The sequence below is a fragment of the Anopheles gambiae genome, chromosome 2, assembly GCF_943734735.2.
Source record: "Anopheles gambiae chromosome 2, idAnoGambNW_F1_1, whole genome shotgun sequence".
In the NCBI taxonomy this organism is placed as follows: domain Eukaryota; kingdom Metazoa; phylum Arthropoda; class Insecta; order Diptera; family Culicidae; genus Anopheles; species Anopheles gambiae.
Genome location: NC_064601.1, coordinates 6,588,440 through 6,603,091, shown reverse-complemented (window position 1 = coordinate 6,603,091; position 14,652 = coordinate 6,588,440). Strand labels below are relative to the sequence as shown.

The following is a 14,652-nucleotide window of genomic DNA, read 5'->3' as shown; positions in this document are numbered from 1 at the left end:
GTAAATGTTACGCAAAAGCTCGTCGAACTCTAAGGCGTCTCTTGGGATAAATGGAAACTTCTGTTATTTACATATTAGAACATCTTTCCTGCTCTTTAACCTGTTTCTTACGCACTTTAACTAATCAAAACCATCATGCTTTTCCTCTTTTTTTGTTTACAGTACAATCGAAACTAGCACAGAAGCGTCCCGTCACTAGCCCAGCACCGCCCGTCCTGTCCTCCTCCGCCCAGCAGCAGCAGCAGCAGCAGCAGCTGCTGCACCATCCGTCTTCCTCGCCACACTCGAACCATCTGCTTGGCGGCCCGAACCACCATCTGCCGCCGGGCGCCTCGCCCGGTTTGGTGCCGCCCCCGCAGCAGCAGCAGGCCCCGCTCGGTGTGCCGTCGGTGGCGCACGGGGGCGGATCGGGCGCCATCCACGCGTCACCCAACGCCCAAAACCCTTCGTCCGGTGGACGTAGCAGTAGTGGGGGTGGTGGGGGAGGTGGAGGAGGCGGAGGTGGTGGAGCAGGATCGTTTGCTGCCGCGCTGCGTAATCTCGCCAAGCAGGCGGACGTCAAGGAAGACGAACCGGGTGCAGGTGGTGGTGGTGGTGGAGGCGGCAGTGGTGCACCAGGGGGAGGAGGCGGATCGAGTGGAGGTCCCGGACCGGGCGGTGGTGGAGGAGGAGGCGGTCGAGACAGAGATCATCGTGATCGAGACCGGGAACGAGAAGGAGGTGGCAACGGAGGAGGAGGAGGAGGAGGAATGCAGCTGGACGGTCGGGGCAACGCGATACCATCGATGGTGGTGGACAGGCGCGGGGAGGACGCGCGGGGGAACATTATTAGCGACGGCGGCAGGATACGAAGCGGCGACGGGGGGCGGGACAGTCGGGGTGGCGGCGTCGATGCGGCCAAGAAGCAGCATCAGCAGCAGCAACGCTCCTCGCCCCAACCACCGGAGAAGGTTTGTGTAGAGAGTGGGAAAGAGAAAGAGAGAGAGAGGGGGAGAGTTGCTAATCGAAATGTTTCCGATTGTTTTCCTTTTTGCAGATGCCGCGCCTCAATCCGCCCAGCTCGAATACGATCCAGTCGGAACTGCTGGCACGAAGCGGATTTCAACCGTACAGACCGGTTGACGAACGGCTAGCCCATCCGGCCGGTGCGTTTCCGATCGATGCGTACTCGGCGTTCGGCTCCATTCCCGGCATGCCACCAGGTAAGTGGCCCTAAATCACACACACAGATACAGAGCGTAAACTTAACCTTATCTTTACCTCCAATTTGCAGCAAATCTCTTCAACCCGGCCGCACTGGCGTACCACGATCCGGCCATCTATCTCGATCCGCGCTACCAGATGCTGCGGGCCAGCCACCATTCGGCCGCAGGGCACCCGCTCTACCCGTCGCTACCCTACCCGCCCAACCTGTACGGCATGCTGCCCGGCATGGGCATGCAGAGCATACACGAGCGCATGAAGCTGGAGGAGGAGCACCGGGCCGCTCGGTTGCGCGAGGAGGAGCGGGCCCGGGAAGCGCGCGAGGCGGCGATCGAGCGCGAGAAGGAGCGCGAGCTGCGCGAGCAGCGCGAGCGGGAGCAGCGCGAGAAGGAGCAGCGCGAAAAGGAGCAGCGGGAGAAGGAGGAGCGCGAGCGGCAGCAGCGGGAGAAGGAGCAGCGGGAGCGCGAGCAGCGCGAGAAGGAACGCGAACGGGAAGCGGCCCGCGAGCGCGAACGGGAGCGGGAGCGGGAGCGCGAGCGAGAGCGCATGATGCACATGATGCCGCACTCGCTGCCCCGGCCGTTCTTCTCCATTCCCGGCCTGCCGCCCGGTCTGTCCGCACCGCTCGGGCTGGGCATGCGGCCCCAGGGCGGTCCGCTCGGGCTGCCCTCGCACCACCCCCTGCATCCGTCGCTCGGGCTGAGCATGGGACTGGGGCTGCCACAGGTGCCGCAGCCACCGGCCGGCTCGTCGCTCAATCTGTCGCACCCGTCGGCGGGCATGGTGCCGCAGCCGCCCCCGCCCGGCAGTGCGCTGGGCCACCCGTCGATACCGACCAGCCTGGCGGCGGCGGCCGCCGCCTACAGCCACAGCATCGCCTCCACGATGAGCTCGTACCACTCGTCGATGGCGCACATCGGCGGGCTCAATCTGTCCCACACGGCAGCGCTGGCCAACGCGCAGAACCTCAGCCTGGCCGGTCACATTCCACCGCCCGCCCACGGTTCGCTCAATCTGTCCGCGGGCGGGTCGCCGGTGGCGGTCGTGTCGTCCTCCCCGACGGGCGGCCACCATCTGGCGTCGCCCTCGCCCCACCATCATCTTACCTCACCGCACGGCGCCCCGCTCGCCCTCACGTCGAGCAAATCCGCGTCCACCCATCCGTCGCCGCACCCGGCCACCCGTGCTTCCCCGTCCTCGCCCATCGTTGCCACGAGCAGCAGTGGCGGCGGCGGCGGCGGCAGCAACACCCCGAACAGTGCGGCCGCCCCGCACCCGTACTACACTGCCGCCGCGATGGCCGCCGCTTCGCCACTGTCGCTCAGCAGCAAAGCGCCGCCCCATCCCCATTCGGCCCTGTCCTCGCACTCGCCCGTCGGTGCGGGCAGTCACCATCTGCACCATCTGCACCATCATGCGGCGCAACAGCCGCCGCCCGGGTCGCATCCGGGCGCCCAAACGCAACCCCAGCTCTCGCAGCATCCGCCCGGCGCGAGCGGGCGTAGCAGTGCGGTCATAACGCCGCCCAGCACGCACCATCAGGCGGCCGCGGTCGCAGCCCACCATCACCATCTGCAGCATCATGCGGCGATGGTGGCGGCGGCGGCGGCCGCCGCTGCATCCCAGGAGCAGCAGCAGCGGTCCTCCTCCTCCCAGCAACATCGAGGACCGGGGGCGGCATCGGCGGCGACGGGACCACCACCACCAACGCATCGTCTAGAGCAACCGCCACAAGTGGTGGCTGCTGCTCCCACCCAGCAGCAACCATTGCCACCGGCGCCCGCGGCGGCCTCATCTGCCGGGGTGCAACCCACGGAACACAGTGTAAATAGTACAAACGTCACTAGTATTAACAGCAGCAACAGCAGCAGCACCGCGGACCGGAACGGTGACACAAAATCGCGCTCACCCGTCGTCGCCGACGGGCACAACAGCACGAACGTCATCAAGTCGACCAGCAGCGCGGACGAGACGGGTGGTGTGATTAAGCGATCCGGATCCTCTTCACCCGGGGGCACCGGCGGCAGTCCTGCGATGCGCGTAGCAACACCGGTCGTGGTAGCCGGAGGTGCCGAAGCACACGAAACAACAAACGGCGGTGGAGGCAGCACGACGGCACCACTGTCAGACTCGCGCCCCGTCTCACGCAGTGCCAGCGATGAAGCCTCCAAGGATGGTATGGTGACGTCGAAAGAGGAACGGTCTGATGTGGTGAAGGACGACGGCAAGGAACCGGCGTCCGTTATTTCCAACGATAATGGACCGAGCGAGAACAACGGAACGCTCGACAAGCAGCACCACGAGAAGGCTTCGACAGTCAACAGCAATGGCAATGCGGGCAGTGGAGGTGGACAGGCCAATCAAGCGGCTGCCGGATCGGACGGTGGTGCGGGCAGCCCGGCAGAACTGAGCGGGAATCGTGAGCGACGATCACCGTCCATCCCGAACAGCAACGCCGGAGCGGTCACACCAACAGCCACCACCGCAGCCCCGCTGGCGCCGACGACAGGTAATAGCAAGGGTGGAGGCGGTGTAGTACAGGGTGACACAGCAACAGCACTGGATGAAGTGGCACTCCCAGCACCACCAGCACCACCCACGTCCAAGCGCGACAGACGAACGTCCGGACCCGCAGTGTCGGACGCAGCGACGGAAGGTGCTGGTGGTGCTGCTGCTGGTGCCGAAAATGGGAAGAAAGGCACGCTGCTGCACGGTGCCAGCGAGCGGAAGGGGGAAGCCGAAAGCGTACTAAACAATGGTGCCCGGGGAGCAGCCGGAGGCGATAGTAGATAGTGTAGTATAGTGTAGTGTAGGGGTCCCGAAACGAAGGACAGGACAAGGACGGCCGACGGCGTCTACTAACAAAAAAAGAGGTTTTATCTCTAACTCCCTCTCTCTTGCATTTAGTGGTGGATCTGTAACTTTTGACGCAAAAACAGAGAAAAAGGCACAGGGAAAGGTCCTTTTTAAAACAGAAATTGTACTAAATTGCATGCAGTTCTTGCGAGAACGAAGGAGACAAGCAAAACACCTTCACAGAAAGGGGGCATACACGACTTAACACGAGTAGAGCGAGATATGATATGATGGAAAGAAAAGGAAAACGATCAGACGCGCTTCCTTGCAGTAGTTGTGAGCACAAACTTTTAGCGGCAAAATAGATATGTTTGTACATACCCTCCCAATAACGAGTAGAATCCTTTCTCGCTTTCGTTGTTGGATTGTCTTCGTCCGCTTTTTTTGTTTAATGCAACGACAAACGATTCATCATCCTGTGTGGTGAACGTGTGTATCTTAGGATGTGTTCTTAAAACTGTGTCACACATACATACACACAAACACACCATCTCTCCCATCCATCTACACCACGTGGTAGTAGAACGTGGTAGGGACGGCAACACAAGAAAGGCAACATTTAGGTAAAGTAGTAGTTGGAGGTTTAGAAATAAGGTTGATAAAAGTAGGCTAGGAAAGTAAAGCGCAATTAGGAAAGAGAGAAAGAATAAGAAAACACGCAACCATGCAAAGAAGAGAAGAGCGAAAGAAAGGGAAAACGAAGTGAGAGAAAACAGTAGTACAATGATACCCTTTCTCTATCTGTGTTTACACTGCTCGATTGCTCACTCACTCACTCAATCTTTCTCTCTCTCTCTCTTTGTTGCTTCATCTCGACGAAAGGACGAACCTGACAATATAATATACGACGCTATGCGTGTCTCTGTTAACCGAACCACAAATATATCCCTATCCTACTAGATCGATTCGTACTTTTTCGCTTCTTCTCTTACTTTGCCTCTCTTTCAACCTCTCAGAAGATGAAGAGAGCGAGAGTGAGAGGAAGGCTACTGTTAGAGATGAATGTAAACAGTGTGTGTTTAGGGAGCAACTTGTACGATTATTATCACTACCACCTCCATTACATTTATTATGAGCGCTATTATAATATTATTTTATTTCTTCTATATGGTTTACTCTATCGCTAATCGCTAATGCTTGTAAAAAGATCTACACATGTTTGTATGTGCTGAGAGAAAAGGGAGAAATATGAAAGGAAACTACAAGCACATGCGAATACAATTTAAGCATCAGGATATGTACATTCACTTGACCTAAGGGAGGACACCTAGGGCATGTTAGGATAAGAAATGTTGCTTTAATTCTTTTCTAAAAAAAAATAAATTAAAGAGAGAGAGACAGGCGAAACAGGCAGGAAACAAAGGGAAAGCAAAAATAAACAGTACAGCGCAAACACATTTCCTTACAGAGGTTTTTTTTCGTTTTGTTTTGTTGCTTTTTTTCCTTTCTTTTTGGTTAAATTAAGTCAGTTCTAAAATATATAAATTACAATTAGTACACGGTTGTCTGCGCACATTGGGAAGTAATGCGGAAAATGAAGAGAGAGAGAGAGAGAGAGAGAGAGAGAGAGAGAGAGAGAGAGAGGCATACATGCATAGATAGGACCAGTGAGAAAGGAAAAGAGAAGCAAAAGAGCAGCAAAATGTATGTAGTTAAGGACCACGCAGTAGACTGTGTAATAAGAAATGGAAAAGATAAGGTCAAATTTAGTAAAGAAAGAAGGGCAATGAAGCGTCAAGAAGTAGTAGATAGAGCAATGAATTAATTAAAACTAATAAATTGCATTATGAAAGCAAGAAAAAGAGAGCAACAGGAGTAGGGAGAAAGAAAGAAAGATAAAAAGAAAAGGATAAAAAGTAAATGATAGGAGGAAACAACAAAGGGACAGACAGACAGACAGTTACGAAAGAACACACACACAATAATCAAAAAAGCATACCAGCAGATATTGTTTTGTTTTTTGTTTTTTTTTTGTTCTTTTTTTTTTGAGAAACTGTTCGGAAAGTGTTAGGGTCGTTTTTTTCTCCATTTTGTTGATTGATGTTATTTGTTTTGAATTTTTTTGTTTGCTTTTTTCTTCCTTCTCTCTACTGCTGTGCTGCTCCTCTCATTCTCGTTTGGGGTTTTTTTTGTCTCGTGTTTTAGTGTTTTTGTTGCTAAAATTTCCATTTCATCTTCTTCATCTTCCAGACGACACGATAGCAAGCAAATCCTCACCACCGGCTGGAGTGGAAACGATGAACGGAAACAGTAACGGAAGTGGTGGTGGTGGAGGCGCCAGTGCCGCACCCGCAACCCCGCTAGCATTGCAGTAATTCGGTATGGCCAGCAAACGGAGGCCAACAGAGGATGGCGAAGGTTCGAAGGTTCAGTGTCTAATAGGATTAACTCGATTTACTACTGGAAAACTACACTGTACTGTATAAAAAGGTGGATCGCGCTGGACAAATGCGCGTTGGACCGCTCTAGGCTAGTAAACAGCGTGTAAAGGAAGGGGGGCAATGGAGAAAAAGCAAAAGCATTATCATTTGTGTAACACAGACCCACAGACACACATACACGGGGGAAACGAACCCATTTGATGTCGGTGCGTGTAAAAAATAAATAAAAGGGCAAATAAAATTGTGATACAATAACAATGTGAGTAACAAACAAATGCACACACACACACACATGGGGCGTGGGGCGGCACGTGCTTGGGCGCCATGCCGAAGAAACGATTTGTGTTTCAAGTAGTTACAGGCACAAAGACACTGAGGCTTTGTACACATGCTTGCGTCTTGGGTTTCTGTTCTGTTTGTTCACATGCCAGCCACCAACTGGGTGGTGGTGAGGTACGGTTGAGAAAAGTAGACCATTAAAAGAGAGAGAGAGCACAAAAACAGCAGAAAGAAAACAAAAATTAACTAAAACACGTAATTTGTCAAGTGTGTGTCGGGGGAAAGGGGGAACGTAGAATCATTATCGAATTATTGCACAAAACTAACTAGCTAAGTCTACAAAACAAGTCAACGCAAACAAATAAAAGTGTAAACAAAGTGAAAAAAGGGAAGAAAGGAAAAAAAACCCATAGCAGGAAGCAATTTAAGTCGAGAAGAGAGATTAGCTAGCCAGAACTCGAAACGCGCGAGTGAGATAAACAGAGCAGATAAAAGTAGTAGTAGATGCGAGTGAAACAAAGCGAAACAATGATTTGTGCTGTAATAAAACGAGAAAACAAAACAACAAGGAGGACAGGGAAGTGAAAGAAACATAGATCGAAAAAGATAGCTAGAAATACAGACAAGAAGAGAGACTGACAGTAAGAGCGAGTGACAGGAGAAAGGCTTAAAACGTTGCGGGGAAAACGGGGAGAGAATGAAAGATTGATAGGAAGGAGCAAAAGAAAGAAGGAAAAAAATGGGTTTTTTCAGGACATTTACCAGGAGTGAGTTTACGTTTTCGATCGCAGCAGGCAAGGCCGGGCAAAAACGGGGAAGCACTCGGAATGAAAATGGCCTCCTGCGTCGTTGCTCAACAAACGTTAGTAAATTACAATCTCTCCCCAGAGAAGTTCACTAATTTGTTTTTTTTTTCGTCTATTCAACAGTGTTTAGTTTTATATTTTCACGCGCAAGAAAAACCTTTGTTTACAGGATAAGAGAAAGGGTAATGTTTAAAATCGGCAAATAAACTCAACGGTGAAGTAAAAGAAGTTCTACTAACACACAAACACGAAACGAAAAAAAAATCGGATTTAAAAAAACACACACACACAATGGCACTGGTTTTTTGTTGTAGTCGGTTTTGGTTATCGAATTTGAGCTACATGAGAAAAACGTTTTTTTGTGTGCGTATATTTCGGTTTCGGGTTTAACTTTCACAAAGGCATTAGGCGTGTGGTGTTGCACCTACACTGACGCACACACACACACACCACGACGGACGCGAAGGTATATAAAATTTGGCTACCGAGTTTTCTAAGAAAACCTTGTGTTATCCTAGGTGACGACGTGAGCGAAAATGTGTCTGTGTCTGTGTTGAAAAATCGTCTAAATTCTAACCCTAATAAAGCTACCCCAACCACTGTTTGGTCTGTTTTCTGTTTTTTTGCTTGTTTTTTTTTTCAGAAAAATGGACAAAGTTCTATCTAAACACAACACACACACGCGCGCGCGCGCCCTGCTTGCTTGTATGTAAATAGTATAATTGCAGTTGCACCAATCGTTCTCTCTCTATCACTACTACTACTACTACTACTTTGGCTCACGCTTTTGGGCCCAACCAACGCCTGCCTACTATGGAAGAACACGGAATTGACACGAAAGAGACGAAGTGTGTATATGTGAGAAAGAGTGAAAGAGATAGGTAGATTGTAAGAGAACGAGAGAGTGAGAGAAGGGAAAGAAGGGTTAATATGTGATGCGCCTTCTCCTTCTACGAACACATACACTACAGCCGCAGCTAAATGGCGTCCTCTTGCTGCTCGTCCTGCTGCTGCTGCTGTCCTTGGCTTGGCTCCATCCACACACCACCGTCGGCTGCGTCGAACGACAGTAGAAAGCCCGAACGTCGTCCGAACAATCCATCACCACCACCACCACCACCAGTATCCGGAGGCTATTTAAACATCACGATCACAATCACCAGCAGCACGACGATCAGCACGAGATAGAAGTTAAAGTTGAAGCCGATCTCGTGCCATCACACCGACTCCTGCGCCATCCGGTACTCATACACGCTGCCGCGCTCCATGAACGCCTTGGACGAGCCGACCGACACGATGGCGGCCGCCGCCGCCAGCTGCCGCTGCTGCTGCTGGTCGCTCAGCGTCGGCCGCGGTCCGTCGTCGTCGTCCAGCGGCACGCCGTACCCGCCGCCGCCCGGCGTCTTCATCGAGAAGATGTCGCCCGGCCCGACCTGTACCGCCGTCTTGCCGCCGATGTTGACCGCCCGATGGCCCGGCTGCCCGCGCGGCCCGGCCCGGATCAGCAAATTCAGCCCCGGCTTGCCGGGCATGCCGCCCGCCATGCCGTACGGGCGCAGCGTGCGCCGCTCGGTCAGCACAGACAGCGTCATCGGTTTGCGGAAGAGCAGCTCCCGGTGGACGCCTTCCCCGCCGCGGAACTGGCCCGCCCCACCACTACCATCCTCGCGCAGCGTAAACCGGCGCAGCACGATCGGATAGCGCAGCTCCAGTATCTCCGGATCGGTGATGCGCGTGTTGGTCATGTGCGTGTGCACACCGCCCGTGCCGTGCCAGCCCGGGCCGGCGCCACTGCCACCCGCGACCGTCTCGTAGTAGCCCCAGCCCTCGTCCCCGATCGTGACGTTGTTCATGCAGCCCTGCGACGCGGCGCACGTGCCGAACGCGGCCAGCACCGTGTCGACGACGCGCTGCGACGTCAGCACATTGCCCCCGACGACGGCGGCCCCGTCCGACGGGTCGAGGATGGAGCCGGGCGGTATGATCACCTCGATCGGCGCCAGACAGCCCTGGTTGAGCGGCACATCGTGCCCGACCATGCACCGCAGACAGTAGATCAGCGCGGAGAGGGTGATGGCGCGCGGGGCGTTACAGTTGCCGCTCACCTCCGGCCCGGTGCCGGTGAAATCGCACACCGCCGAACCGTGCCGCTCGTCGATGCGCACCACCAGCCGGATCGGCGTCCCGTCGTCCATCTGCTGCTCCGCCTCGAGCACGGCCGACCCGGTGCGTTCGCGCGCTTCCTGCGCGATCGTGCGCAGCATGTCGCGCACCGCCAGCTCGGCGTTCTGCTGCATGTGGCCCATGTACGCCTGCACCACCGACAGCCCGTACGCGTCGATCAGCTCCGACACGAGCTGGATGCCCTTCTGGTTGGCCGCAATCTGGGCGCGCAGGTCGGACAGATTGTCGGAGAGGTTGCGCGTGCCGGCCGCCCCGGGGACACCGGGCGCGGGGCGCGTCAGCCGGGCCACGATCGCTTCCTCCTGGAACACGCCGCCGTCCACGAGCAGGAACGACTTGAAGGCGGCTCCCTCCTGGGCGAGTGACGTCGAGTGCGGCGGCATCGAGCCGGGCGTTATCCCGCCAATGTCGGCATGGTGGCCACGCGACGCGACGAAAAACACCGGCAGCGCTTCACCGGGCGCAAACACGGGCGTAATGACGGTCAGGTCGGGCAGATGGGACCCGCCGGCCTGCGGATGGTTCGAAAGCAGCACGTCGCCCGGCTTCAGGGTGCCACCGCGCCGGCGCAACTGATACTGGACCGTTTCCTGCATCGCGCCGAGATGGACCGGGATGTGCGGAGCGTTCGAGACGAGCCCACCGTCCGGGCCGAACAGGGCGCAGGAGAAGTCGAGCCGCTCCTTGATGTTGGTCGAGATGGAGGTGCGCTGCAGCACGCGCCCCATCTGCTCGGCAATGCTCATGAACCGATGGTTGAAGATGCTCAGCTGCACCGCGTCCAGCCGTTCGTCGACCCGCGGCCGTGCTGCAGCGCCGGTGCCGATTTCGATCGTCAAATCGCCGCGCCGGGTAACGAGCGCCCGCGATCCCGGCTCGATCACGATCGTGGATAGGCGGTCGATGAGGATGGCCGGCCCATCCACCCGATGGCCGTACCGCAGCTTGGCACAGTCGTACACGGGCGTGACGAGTCGACCGGGCGGCGCCTGTCCACTGCCCTCCTCGAAGTACGCCACGGTCGTCTTCTCCGGATAGATCGGTCCCGTCGCCTCCGCGATGTCCGGCTCGGTGAAGAGGGACGCCCGGCCACAGCCGCGCACGCGAATATCGTCCACCAGGATGCGTCGGCCCTCCAGCACGAAGCCAAACTCGCTCCGGTAGCGGTCGCGGAACGTGCGCCCAAAGTCGCCGAACCCGTACACGGTGTGGTCCGCATTCTCGACGACCCGGTCCGGAGCGCACATCAGCGCACAGTCCGTGCCCTCGTAGCGCAGGTGCAGGTACGGCTCGAGGCTGATCGATCCTTCGTCCGCCAGCGCGAACCCTTGCGCTTCCAGCTGCTCCACGCAGCGCGCCGACAGCGCGTGGAGCCGCTCCTTCAGCGCCGCTCGATTGTCGGGGCAGAGTTCCAGCCCGCAGGGCTCCTGCGTCTCGTACACCACGTCCGCCAGCGCCATCCCGTACGCGGACAGTATGCCGGCGTACTTGTGCATCACCACACGCGCCATGCCGAGCTGGCGGGCAATGCTGCACGCGTGCTGACCGCCCGCCCCACCGAAGCAGGCCAGCACGTGGCGCGACGTGTCGTACCCGCGGGCCTGCGTCAGCGCCCGGATCGGCCGGCACATGGCTTCGTTGGCGACGCGCACGAAACCCATCGCCACTTGCTCGAGCGACAGTGGACCACCGCCGGCCTCCTCCCCGGCCGACGCCAAATGTTCGTTGATTTCCATGCGCAGCTCCTCGAACGCGGCCCGCGTCGCCTCGTAATCGAGCGGTTCGTTCTCGTTCGGGCCGAAAATGGCCGGGAAGTACTCGGGCAGCAGCCGACCGAGGATGAGGTTCGCATCGGTCACGGTCAGCGGGCCACCCTTGCGATAGCAGGTGGGTCCCGGGTGGGCGCCGGCCGACTCTGGCCCAACGACAAACAGCCCGGAGCGGAAGAACAGTCTCGAGCCGCCGCCCGCCGCCACCGTGTTGATGTCGAGCTGGGGCGCCTGTATCGTAACGCCTGCCGTCGTACTCTCGATCACGTGCTCGTACGTTCCCGCGTACCGCGACACGTCCGTCGACGTGCCGCCCATATCGAACCCGATCAGCGGTGGTGGCGGACCGGCTGCTGGGTCATCGTCCCCGGCATCGCGCATCCCGGTCACTGCGTACCCCACGACACCACCGGCCGGACCGCTTAGAATGGCACGAGCGCCACGGAAGTGTTCCATCCTCGTGAGGCCACCGTCGCTCTGCATAAACAGCACGTCGGCGCCGCGCAGCTGATCCCGAAACCCGCTCCGGAATCCGTCCAGATAGCGCTCGACGTGGGGCGTTAGGTACGCTTCCGCGCAGGCAGTGAACCCGCGGGCAACGAGCCGGCACATGGGCATCGCCTGATGCGACAGCGTGACGTGCTGGAAGCCGAGCTCTTGGGCGATCCGGCCGACGCACAGCTCGTGCTCGGGGCAGGCGTAGCTGTGCGCGAGCACGATGGCGAGCGAGTTGATGCCGGCGGCCCGTACCTCCTCCAGCTTGGACCGCAGATCCTGCTCGTCCAGCGGCACCATTTCCAGGTAGGTGGAATCGGCCGCACCTGTGAGCCGCCGCCAGCCGGCGGAGGCTTCCCCGAGCTGACAGGATGCTTCCTGGGCCGGCACAAGGCGGGCATCAATCTCAATCACCTCCCGATACAGGTTGGCCGGTTTTTGGATGTTCTGAAATGGAAGGGAAAGAACGGTGGTGGTAAGTGAAACAGGAACTGCCGTTGTCGTGCACTCTTGTGGAAACAAAGCACGTTGTAGGAGGATGGAAGATCCAAGATTAGAGCCAATGGCAGACAGAACAGACTGATAGATTTAATTTATAGCAACGGGCCGGATTGCGATATCATCTTGGCTTCCGACAGCAGCAGAAGCAAACACTTTGTCAAACAGAGACACAGGCAGATAAGCAGCCGCTTCTCATCAACGACTTTTGGCGAGCTGACAAGAAGGTGTCAGAAGAGTCACGCCTCTTCTCTCCCCCAGCTCTAAACGCTAAATGCTTTCAATTCGGGCCATGGATGCGGTCCAAGAAAAATGCATAATAATGCATACAAATATATGTATGACTATGCGGACTGAAACGGCCCCCCTCCCCATACTCACCAGCTGGAAAATGTTCGGTCTCGCCTGATTGCCAATCTGCAGCAAATCCCGGAAGCCCCGGTTCACGATCAGTGCCACCGGATCGCCGGCCCGCTCGAGCAGCGCGTTCGTGGCCACGGTAGTGCCCATCCGCACCCACCCGATCAGCCCGGTGTCGATCAGCCCGTCCACCGTCAGCGCACGACCCGTCTCCTGCTGCAGTATGCGCCGGATGCCCTCGGTCGGTGCGTCCGGATAGTTGGCCGGATCGACGGACAGCAGCTTCAGCGTGCGCACCGTACGGTCGGGCGTAATGCACAGCACATCCGTGAAGGTGCCGCCACGGTCGATGGCAAAGTTGTACTTTCCAGCCTCCATTTCGCTGTGTTTTTGGCACTAGTGTTGTTTTCTTCGCACGTTCTGTTCAGCCCCGGCAGAGCGCACTAAGAGGACTGATTAGACGCGCAGGCACAAAGCGACCAGCCGGGACACACAATCTGAAACAGAGCACTACACACATTAGACGGTGTGTCAAACGAGATAAGACAAGCAAAACAAAGCCTACCTCGATATATGTACTTCAGGCGGCTCCCAAGCAAGACGAAGCAACCACGGAGGCAGACGAGAGGATGCGCTGGGATTGGAATGAAAAAACGACACGTCCGGGAATGTCGGAATACACACCAACGCCAGTATCAGCACAGTTCCCTCCCCTTTTGATAGTGTGTGTGTGTGTGTGTGGATGATTATTATGCAAAGGGAATCATCATCACGGCGGACACTGGACCTTCTTCGTCTGTAGCGCTACAGCTCTTGCCTACACAATCAATAGTCCCTGTGGAGGAGTATGCAAAGAGAGAAGAAAACACATCACTTTACTGTTGCACACTGTTTTTTCTTCACACAATTTCTTACCTTTGCGTAGCTGCGGCTTCGATACAGTTGTTTGCACAGGGACACACTTGATGGAAGAGTGAGCGTTTTCGCGTCTACCCTTTTTCGTCACCCTTTGACCGGGTTTGATCTCCTTCCAAGCAACAGTGTTTCTGCACTCTCTCTCTGTTGCTGTCTATTTTGATGCGAAGAAGCTTGTGTGTGCGAGTGTGTGTCTGTGTGTGTGTGTTATCTATCGTTCTGTCAAAGATGTTTTTGTTTGGGTTTGTACAGTACGCGACAAACATTCGGCAGCGCCATGTGCGGGAAAGTATTTTTGTCCTTCATCCTTATTGCTTTAAAAATGAAAATGTCTACACTAATACTCATTATATTGTATTAGATCATGAATTAGGGTGTTGTAATTATAAAAAAAAATAATAATTTCGAGCAAATTGAATTAAATTTTATATTGAACCAAATAATACAATAAATACTAATGAAACCTACTAGAATGAAGCTACATTATTATGTGCATCTGATAAGTACTTACTTACCTACTTATCCGGCGCTACAACCGCTTTGCGGTCTTGGCCTGCCTCAGGAGTGTCCGAAACCGCTCACGGTCTCGCGCCTTCGTCTGCCAGTCCGTTATCCCGGCCTTAATGGCGGACGCCTCCACGCCATCTTGCCACCTCAATTTGGGCCTACCACGCCTCCTCTGTCCTTGTGGACGGCCTAAAAAGACTTTACGGGCTGGGTCGTCCGTTTCCATGCGTATAACATGGCCAGCCCACCGGAGCCTGGCGAGCTTTATACGCTGTACGACAGTGAGGTCGCCGTACATCTCGTATAGCTCGTCATTATAGCGGCTCATCCATTGTCCTTCCACACATACGGGGCCAAGTATCCTTCTGAGCATCTTCCTCTCGAACGCGGCTAAGAGGG

General features: G+C 55.7%; 2 protein-coding genes across 10 annotated transcripts in view; one reads left to right on the top strand and one right to left on the bottom strand.

Annotated features, from left to right (window-relative positions):
• LOC1281566 (uncharacterized) overlaps positions 1–6,698 on the top strand; it is an 86,425-nt gene extending 79,727 nt beyond the window's left edge. For 7 of the 8 annotated variants that reach the window (XM_061643529.1, XM_061643527.1, XM_061643530.1 and 4 more), the window contains exons 13-15: positions 163–950; positions 1,037–1,202; positions 1,274–6,005. In XM_061643529.1, the coding sequence (XP_061499513.1) occupies positions 163–950; positions 1,037–1,202; positions 1,274–3,996 (3,677 nt within the window). In that variant the 3' untranslated portion in view covers positions 3,997–6,005. Of the gene's footprint in view, positions 1–162; positions 951–1,036; positions 1,203–1,273; positions 6,006–6,249 lie in introns of those variants that run through there. The other variant, XM_061643534.1, reaches the window with a different exon arrangement.
• A 1,384-nt stretch (positions 6,699–8,082) lies between these two features.
• LOC1281569 (5-oxoprolinase) lies at positions 8,083–13,962 on the bottom strand. Of its 2 annotated transcripts, none has more exons than XM_061643551.1 (4): positions 13,747–13,962; positions 13,397–13,666; positions 12,853–13,341; positions 8,083–12,420 (listed from the first exon to the last, which is right to left on the bottom strand). In XM_061643551.1, the coding sequence occupies exons 3-4, from the start codon at positions 13,207–13,209 to the stop codon at positions 8,743–8,745; spliced, it is 4,035 nt and encodes a 1,344-aa protein (XP_061499535.1). In that variant the 5' UTR covers positions 13,210–13,341; positions 13,397–13,666; positions 13,747–13,962; the 3' UTR covers positions 8,083–8,742. The 2 variants fall into 2 exon arrangements, with proteins under 2 accessions (XP_061499535.1, XP_321495.3); XM_321495.5 differs by having other exon boundaries at positions 12,853–13,328; positions 13,747–13,940.
• Between the last annotated feature and the right edge of the window lie 690 nt (positions 13,963–14,652).